The sequence below is a fragment of the Babylonia areolata genome, chromosome 23, assembly GCF_041734735.1.
Source record: "Babylonia areolata isolate BAREFJ2019XMU chromosome 23, ASM4173473v1, whole genome shotgun sequence".
Classification (NCBI taxonomy): Eukaryota; Metazoa; Mollusca; class Gastropoda; order Neogastropoda; family Buccinidae; genus Babylonia; species Babylonia areolata.
This window is the reverse complement of record NC_134898.1, coordinates 35,242,636-35,252,435: the sequence shown is the minus strand read 5'-3', so window position 1 is coordinate 35,252,435 and position 9,800 is coordinate 35,242,636. Positions and strand designations below refer to the sequence as shown.

General features: G+C 45.2%; 1 protein-coding gene across 3 annotated transcripts in view; it reads left to right on the top strand.

The window, feature by feature from the left end:
* The window catches only part of LOC143298134 (uncharacterized), a 34,052-nt gene extending 26,660 nt beyond the window's left edge, over positions 1-7,392 (top strand). For 2 of the 3 annotated variants that reach the window (XM_076610855.1, XM_076610856.1), the window contains exons 2-3: positions 930-5,729; positions 6,859-7,392. In XM_076610855.1, coding sequence (XP_076466970.1) covers positions 2,000-5,729; positions 6,859-7,253 — 4,125 coding nt within the window. In that variant the 5' untranslated portion in view covers positions 930-1,999 and the 3' untranslated portion in view covers positions 7,254-7,392. Of the gene's footprint in view, positions 1-929; positions 5,730-6,858 lie in introns of those variants that run through there. The other variant, XM_076610859.1, reaches the window with a different exon arrangement.
* Positions 7,393-9,800: the final 2,408 nt, after the last annotated feature.

Here is a 9,800-nt window from a genome sequence, read left to right as displayed (position 1 = left end):
ACACACACAGAACGAACACCCTCCCTCCCCCCCCCACATACACACACAGAACGAACACCCTCCCTCCTCCTCTCCCCACCCCCCCACATACACACACAGAACGAACACCCTCCCTCCTCCTCTCCCCACCCCCCCACATACACACACAGAACGAACACCCTCCCTCCTCCTCTCCCCACCCCCCCCACATACACACACAGAACGAACACCCTACCTCCTCCTCTCCCCCCCCCCGGCCCCCCCTCGCCCCCCACCCCTCCCCCCGCATACACAAACAGAACGAACACCCTCCCTCGTACCTCTGAAACCCCTCCCACTTCTTCAGTTCCTCTATCCAGATCTGTTCTCCCTTCCATCCTTTTTTACTATTTGTTGTGTGTTTACCTTATAGACAGATATGTGCGAACACGCCCGCAAAGACACACACACACACACACACACACACACACACACACTCACTGCTCTCTTTCTCACACACACACACACACACACACACACACACACACACACACACACACACTAGCAACAACAGCATCAACATCAGCAACAACAAAATCAACAAAGACAACATCAAGCACAGCAACGTATTCCCTAAACGTGATTTCATATATACATACGCTATGGTTTTCTGGTGTTGATGTAAATTATTATGATTAATATGATTATCATAAGTACCATCATTACAATCATCATCATTATTGTTATAATCTTATTATCATCATTTTTGACGCTTTATTTTATTTCATTATATATATATATATATATATATATAGAGAGAGAGAGAGAGAGAGAGAGTTACGCGTGTGAATGACTGTTGTGTAAACGCTTTGGTCACTCTTTGCAAAAGATTCAGCGCTACATGATACTAATTATTTTTAATCAATCTGATTAATTAGTTTTGATTAATTTTTTTCTATTCATTCTTCCAGGAGCGAAAGGGGTGTGTCGGGACGTAGCATTGGGGATAGGCAAGGATGACGTCACACAGACCGCTGACCAGTGAAGCCGGGTCACTTGGGACAGAAATCCCACTCCTCGGGGACACTCCTCGGGGACACTCTTCGGGGACACTCCTCGGGGACACTCCTCGGAGGCACTCGTCACCAGTGTGATCCATAGAGACCCCCACAAAGCCACTGCAGCCCTCGTTCACCACCCGAAGGCCTCAGACAATATCTAACATCGACATCCACAGACCTTCCACCCGAAGGCCCCAGACAATATCTAACATCGACATCCACAGACCTTCCACCCGAAGGCCCCAGACAATATCTAACATCGACATCCACAGACCTTCCACCCGAAGGCCCCAGACAATATCTAACATCGACATCCACAGACCTTCCACCCGAAGGCCCCAGACAATATCTAACATCGACATCCACAGACCTTCCACCCGAAGGCCCCAGACAATATCTAACATCGACATCCACAGACCTTCCACCCGAAGGCCCCAGACAATATCTAACATCGACATCCACAGACCTTCCACCCGAAGGCCCCAGACAATATCTAACACCGACATCCACAGACCTTCCACCCGAAGGCCCCAGACAATATCTAACATCGACATCCACAGACCTTCCACCCGAAGGCCCCAGACAATATCTAACATCGACATCCACAGACCTTCCACCCGAAGGCCCCAGACAATATCTAACATCGACATCCACAGACCTTCCACCCGAAGGCCCCAGACAATATCTAACATCGACATCCAGATATATCCTCTTTTGCAACAACTGGTGTTCAGCCTCACAGGGAATTCTCCATCACCTCCCAAAACGAGAAGTTCATTTATTTGGTATTTGGAAATGCGCAAACAGTACATCTAGAATGATAACGCACACCCATCCAATGTGAACACACAGAAGACATAGAAATGCTACCATATTGACATGACGTAATGCTCACGCACAACAACCACATGTGATGATCATGGTCAGAGGAAAGGCATAGAATATCTCAAGCGCCCCAAACAACACAATAATAACCAAATATGACATTCTCGGTGACGCTTTACGTTGTAGGTACGAATGAAAACACGTTGAATGGAAAAGGTGAACAACACCAGCGGAACTCCCTGTTGAATTCCGACAGCTGTATAGAGAAAGAAGAGCAACGAAGTGCCCTGGTTGACGAAACGCTTCAGCAAGGAGAGGAAAAAGAAGATGAAATCAGCACCACTTCATCCTTCACTCGTTTTCACCGTCTTTGTCAATTCTTTGAGAATTCATGGCTGCGCATACTGCGGTCAGTAGAGGAGTGTATAAAGAAAAAAGAGCAGCAGGCAACGAAGGGCTTGAAAAAGACGCAGGAAGAACCTGAAGAACTGTACGACGATCTTGAAGCAGCCAAAGGCAGCGTTTCCAGTAAACTAGATAATTTCATTTATCTGCTGGGAAACTTGTCTGATGTTTCGGTTTTTGTATTGTACACTAAATCTGGAAAGCAGGACGTGAAACACGCGGGTCTCGAGAAGGCCAAAAAAAGTGCTGCGATTATCGACGACAAGGATGAAGAAGACGACAGAAAGGTGGATGAATGGCCCGAGGACAAGAATAAACGCCGAGAAAATAAACTAAGTGAAAAGCCTCCCAACTGTGTATATTATACAACCAATTTGAACGCCAATTATTCCGTCATTAAATGCATTGACGATTACTTGAAACTTCGGTCAAAGGACTTGGAGAGCCTGGAAAGTGTGCAGCACGTGTCCAGTTCGCGTAATCTTCGTGATTTCAAGAAGTACCTGGAGGAAGAATGTCTGTGGCCTGGCACTCAGATTCAGAAGTCCAGAGAAGACCCGGAACCCCCAGCGTCTGCAGGAGGTTTGGTTGACCACCAGACTAAGAGACAATCAGGTCAACAGCTGCAGCCAGACAAAGGTGTTACACAGTGTCAAGAACAGGAAGAGGAGCAGAACATACCAGTGTGGAACCCAGAAAAGCTTGTTCCGCCATTGATGAATGCAGCGTCTCGAGAAACTGACCAAAGAGACGCACGTCAAATGCCTACCGATATAACACAAGAAGATCTCGGCAGTCCAAAGGCAGAGCCAACTTTCTCACCACCTTCGCCAGCACCACAAGGAAGAGATTCTGATGAAGGAGGAACCGAAACAGGGCAGGTTCACCAGTCGAACGAGGATACAATGTCAGGTGATGGAAGGTCTTGCTCCCAGACTCCACAGTCAGTTTTGAGGTCAAACTGTGAATATGCACCAGTGGACCAGGCCGGTGACCGTCACCACCACACCATCCCCAACACGAGGTCTGGCATCTGTCATCCAGACACAGATTCGTTTGGTAGTTTTCCCCCAGAGTTTTCACCTGACAGTGATTTGACATGTGATGCCTTCCTGGAGACTTCATCTGAAATGACCCATGGAGGTGTAACTGAAGGTTCGGGTCACTGTTTATCTGAAACAACTCATGGAAGTGGTCTTGAAAATAATTCACGTGGCCATCCGCCTGAAACGACCCTTGGCGGTGTAGCAGAAAGTTCACATCACAGTCTATGTGAAACAAACATTGGAGTTATAACAGAAAGTTCACATCACAGTCTATGTGAAACAAACATTGGAGTTATAACAGAAAGTTCACATCACAGTCTATGTGAAACAAACATTGGAGTTATAACAGAAAGTTCACGTCACAGTGCATCTGAAATGACCCCTGGAGGTGTAACAGAAAGTTCGGGTCACAGTGCGTCTGCAACGACCTATGGAGGTGTAAATGAAAGTTCGGGTCACCACGAATCTGAAACGACCCCAAGAGTTGTGATTGAAAGTTCACTTCACAGTGCATCTGAAATGACCCTTGGAGGTGTAACAGAAAGTTCGGGTCACCACGAATCTGAAACGACCCCAAGAGTTGTGATTGAAAGTTCACTTCACAGTGCATCTGAAATGACCCCTGGAGGTGTAACAGAAAGTTCGGGTCACAGTGCATCTGCAATGACCCCTGGAGGTGTAACAGAAAGTTCGGGTCACAGTGCATCTGCAACGACCCCTGGAGGTGTAACTGAAAGTTCGGGTCACGGTCTGTCAGAAACGACCCATGGAGGTGTAACTGAAAGTTCACTTCGCAGCACATCTGCAGCAACCCATGGAGGTGTAACTGAAAGTTCACGTCACAGTGCGTCTGCAACAACCTCTGGAGGTGTAACAGAAAGTTCGGGTCACTATGTATCTGAATCGACCTATAGAGGTGTCACTGAAAGTTCACGTCATTGTGTATCTGAAACAAACATTGGAGGTGTAACTGAAAGTTCACGTCATTGTGTATCTGAAACGACCCATGGAGGTGTAACTGAAAGTTCGGGTCACCACGAATCTGAAACGACCCCTAGAGTTGTGACTGAAAGTTCACTTCACAGCGCATCTGGAATGACCCATGGAGTTGAAATTGGAAGTTCACTCCACTACATACATGAACCAACTGAAGCAGGTGTAACTGAAAGTTCGGGTCACCACGAGTCTGAAACAACCTATGCAGGTGTAATTCAAAGTTCGCATCACAGTGCATCTGGAATGAACCATGGAGGTGTAACTGAAATTTCACGCCACTACACATATGAACCAACTCATGCAGGTGTAATTGAAAGTTCGGGTCACTACGTATCTGAAACGACCCTCGGAGGTGTTACTGAACGTTCAGGTCACGATCTATCTGAAGCGACATACGGAGGTGTAACTCCAAGTTCAAGTCACCGTTTATCTGAAACGACGCCAGGAGGTGTCGCTGAAAATATTTCACGTGACCATCCATCGGAAATGACCCAAGAAAGTGGAACTGAAAACTCACCCCAGGATTCACCAGGAACGAGTCACGACGGCGTCAATGAAGCAACGAGACATGCACACATTGCTCACCCTTCAAGTCAAACGTCACTGGAATTGACGCTGGAAAACTCAACGCAACAAAGCACCGAGCACGTGCATCCCGTATCTCCACCAGGGTCTGTGTGCTGTCACACTCCAGTGTCCGTTTCCTCCCCGTTGTCCTCAGGTTTATCCCACATGGGGTATGATTATTCGACAATCTTGTCAGAATATGTTTCCGATCGGCACCCCACGACTGACAGTTCGGGTCCCCCCCACATTGACGCAGAGAATGACAGATGGACAGAGCAGAGGACCAGTTACACATCTGAATCTGGAGCGACTGGGTTCACGCATGGTTCTGTTCACCCACCTTGTCAAATTTCGAACGAGGAAGCTTTTCCTTCGACATGGTCGTCTCAAATTTCGATGGAACAGGATTTTCAAAGGCGACCACCGTCACGACCAGATTCCTTTGAATGTAGTTTCCAGAGACATGTTTATTTTTCAGCTCAGGCACACGGTGAGCCAGAGGGTGTGCGCGGTGGACGTCATTTCCATCCAGAAGACGAGCCACTGTCCTCAATGAACAACTCCCAGTCCCAACCTGCACGTGATGGCCGTGCATCAGCGCACCACTTGGCTCCTCCCCCAGACTGGCGCCATCTTGGAGCACGTGACGAGGAGGACCCCGCCCCCCCAGTGCGTCTTCCACCAATCGTAGTGCACTCTGCCAGTGACCTGCCGCCCTGGGCTACGAAGAAGGCTCGCATTGACCTGAGCGTGGCGGACAACCGTGACTTCGTTCCGCTCAGGACTCGGCGAGGAACTTTCGATGACGACTGGCCCAGTTTCTGTGGCATCGATGCTGCAGACATGGCTCTGGCGGGATTCTACCGTGCAGGTCAGTTTACCTTTCAGCCCCCCACCCCACCCCTGTCCCTGTATGTATGAATGTATGATAATCGTCGTGTCCGACTGTGACCATCAGAACAGCCAGAGGAAGCAACTGCTGTCCCGATTATCTGGGCCAGAATTTGATTATAGTGGAGAGTATCTTTCCTGACACTCCTTGTAAATTAAAAGTCGTGGAAATAATTATTTATTTATTTATTTTGCTGCTGTTGCTGGTTACAAGTGATGCATACCTATAATTATGTGTGTTTGGGTATAGGAGGGGCACACACACATACACACTCAGACAGACATGTAACATTTTACGCGTATGACCGTTTTATTTCTTTACCCCCACCATGTAGGCAGCCATACTCCGTTTTCGGGGATGTGCATGCTGGGTATGTTGTTGTTTCCATAACCTACCCAACGCTGACATGGATTACAGGATCTTTAACGTGTGTCTTTGATCTTCTGCGAGCGTATACACACGAAGGGGATTCAGACACAAGTAGGTCTGCACATATGTTGACCTGGGAGATCGGAAAAATCCCCACCCTTTACACACCAGGCGCCGTCACCGAGATTCGAACCCTCAGATTGAAAGTCCAACGCTTTAATCAACCATTCGGCTATTGCGGCTATTTCTGAAACAGAAAATACAGCTGATACTGAATACTGTTACTGAAACTGAAACAGTTGAGTGTTGGCCTAGAGGTAACGCGTCCACATGGGAAGCAAGAGAATCTGAGCGCACTGGTTCCAATCACACCGGCAGTCGCCAGTATTTTCTCCCCCTCCACTAGACCTTGAGTGGTGGTCGACGCTAGTAATTCGGATGAGACGACAAACCAAGGTCCCGTGTGCAGCATGTACATAGCGCACGTAAAAGAACCCACGGCAATAAAAGGGTTGTCCCTGTCAAAATTTTGTAGAAAAATCCATTTCGATAGGTAGGAAAACAAAACAAGATTGCAGGCAGGAAAAAAAGTTATTTAAAAAAAAAGGAAAAAAAAAAAAGGGTTGCGCTGTCAGTGTAGCGACGCGCTCTCCCTGGGGAGAGCAGCCCGAATTTCACACAGAGAAATCTGTTGTGACAAAAAGAGTAACACAAATACAAATACAGACATTGTGTGCAGGGTCCGGCCGCTGCGTGCGCTGTTTCTACTGTGGTCTGCAGCTGGACCATGTGGACTCCACGGACAACATATGGGACGAGCACGTGCGGGCTCGTCCGACCTGCGTCTACCTGCGAGCCATCATGGGTGACGACACGGTGCTGCTCCCGCAGACCAACATCAGCCAGCAGCAACAGCAACAACAACAACAACAGTATCAGCATGAACAACATCATCAACAACAGCAGCAACAACAACAACAACAGTATCAGCATCAACAACAGCAACAACAGCAACAACAGCAACAACATCAACAACAACAGCAACAACAACAACAGCAACAACAACAGCCTCAACAACAACAACAACAACAGTATCAGCATCAACAGAGGGAGCAACAACGGTGGCAACATTAGCAAGTGCAACAGTAGCAGCAGGAAAGTCTTGTGGTCTTCCTGACCCCAACACTAGCGCTGGTCCAGATTTTTTATTGGGATCTCTTACCTACACCGAGAATTACTGTATTTCTTGTCCAGAAAGGTATCCAGAGTTGTAAGACTCCGCTCGAGAGAAAACATCCACTTCGGTTCCCTGCTTTGCAGTTTCAGTTTCAGTTTCAGTAGCTCAAGGAGGCGTCACTGCGTTCGGACAAATCCATATACGCTACACCACATCTGCCAAGCAGATGCCTGACCAGCAGCGTAACCCTACGCGCTTAGTCAGACCTTGAGAAAAAAAGAAAGAAAGAAAAGAAAAGGGTGAATAAATAATAGATAAATACATAAAAAAGAACTACTAATAATGATAATATGTATAAGGCGCAAAAACTTGATGAGGTCAACTATAAGCGTGCATAAATAAATAAATAAATAATAATTTTATTTATTAAAAAAAGAAGAGTAGTAATAATAATAATAATGAATAAATAAATAAAAAGACAACAACTATGATAAATAAGCAAATAAATGTAAAACATTGAGACACACATTCACACATACACCCACTGCTTTGCAATGCAAGGGAAGTAATTTACCGTAGATCCTACCCAGCTGCATTAAAGTTACTTGAAACAAAACAAAGTGCAATGGTTAAAATAATTGATGCAGTTGTTCAGGCCAGATGTTCGAGATTCGTGGGATACAGAAAGGTTTTGATAGTTTCACGTTCGTTACCCTTATATGAATTTCACTTGGGGTTCACGTTCTTTTACCACATAGCAATGTGGTGAGTAAAGATATTGAACAAATCCCAGGAGCTGCCGTCTTAAATATTGCTGTGAACTTCTTTGAGAAAGCATAATTGTATGATTACGCAGATCAGACGAAGCTACTAGCGGGGCAAAATAATGTTGACTGAATGGTTTGAATGTAGAATTAAGAAATAAAATCGCTTTTACAAACTATTTTTTAAACTTAACCCCCCCCCCAAAACAAACAACAACAACAACAACAGAAACAACATAGAATATTCATAATATCAAAAAGAAACTTTTCTTGATTTCATGATACATATTATAAGTATACCCCCCCGCCCCCCGCCTCCGACACACACACACACACTGAAAACAATGGAATATAAGATTTGTAAAACACCTTTCGAATGCACTACAGTTATATCTGTGTACATACTTTAAATGGAAATAGTCATACCGTTTGTCATGTCACGTGCTGTTGTGATAAATGGAGTTTGATCAGTTGTATGGTGTGTGAACTCATGTTATTATACATTGGGGAGTAGTTGTATACTGTGTCATCTCACCTGTGTTTCTTGTCTATGGAAATGTCTTTTGAAAATTATACTCAGCTCCATACTGTATTTGTGATAACTGCAGAGTCAAGGGTCAAAATTATGCATACATACAAAGGGAGGTGGGGGGATGGGGTGGCACAGTCTACATGAGTCAGGCTTTGGTTGGTTTAAAGCATGCACTCACCTATAACCATTTAGTATTAGAAGTATCCCCCACGTCCCCCCCTCACCCCCCCCCCTGCCCCCCCCCCCCCCACACACACATAAAAATATACCGAAAATGTATGGTTTCATAGGAAAACATTACTAAAATGATTTTCATAAGAGGCCTATTATAGCTCTGATTTGCAGATGGAAAATGATTTCGTTTGAGACCCACGTATGTCGGTAATGTTTCTTGTATCTGTGGTGCTCACATAACGGCCGATCATTATACTAATTTGTCATATGTTAAAGTCTCACATCCCTGATCTGAAATCATCTTCAGTGTTGACAATCTTTAGTTGTCCATTGCTAATGTATGACTTTTTCATACCCTTGTTAAATAGTCCAGTTGGTTCGCTTTCATAGTTGTTAGGGTTTTTTTAGGGGGTTATTAGAAAGATGTCATATTGTTATGCTCTTTTCTCTTTTTTGTTTGCTTTTCTTTTGTTTTTGTTTTTAAACAAAAACTTCAATTAATAATTTTCTGTATGTAACACACACACACACACACACACACACACACACACACACACACACACACACACACGCACGCACGCGCACACACGCACGCACGCGCACACACTCTCGCATGCGTACACAGTATTTTTTTTCCTTCCTTCGATTTTTTTCCCTACCCTCGTCTGATACGACTTAAGTGAAAAGACTTGAAACTAAAGAACGAATGCACACACACACACACACACACACACACACACACACACACACACACACACACACACACACACACACACACACACACACACACACACACACACACACACACACACACAACACAAAATGAGAGATACTGTAAATGTTTGTTATACGTCGTAGGTTATTTTTACAAATGGAGTATGGTGATTGACTTCTATTATGTTGAATATAACCGGAGGTTCATTGTTTTTTGCGTTATTTCCTTCGTGTGTGTTGTGTATTGTGTGTTGTGTGTCAGTAGAGATATATAACAGGGAAGAAAAAAAATAAAACGAAATAAAATGAAGAAAAAAAAC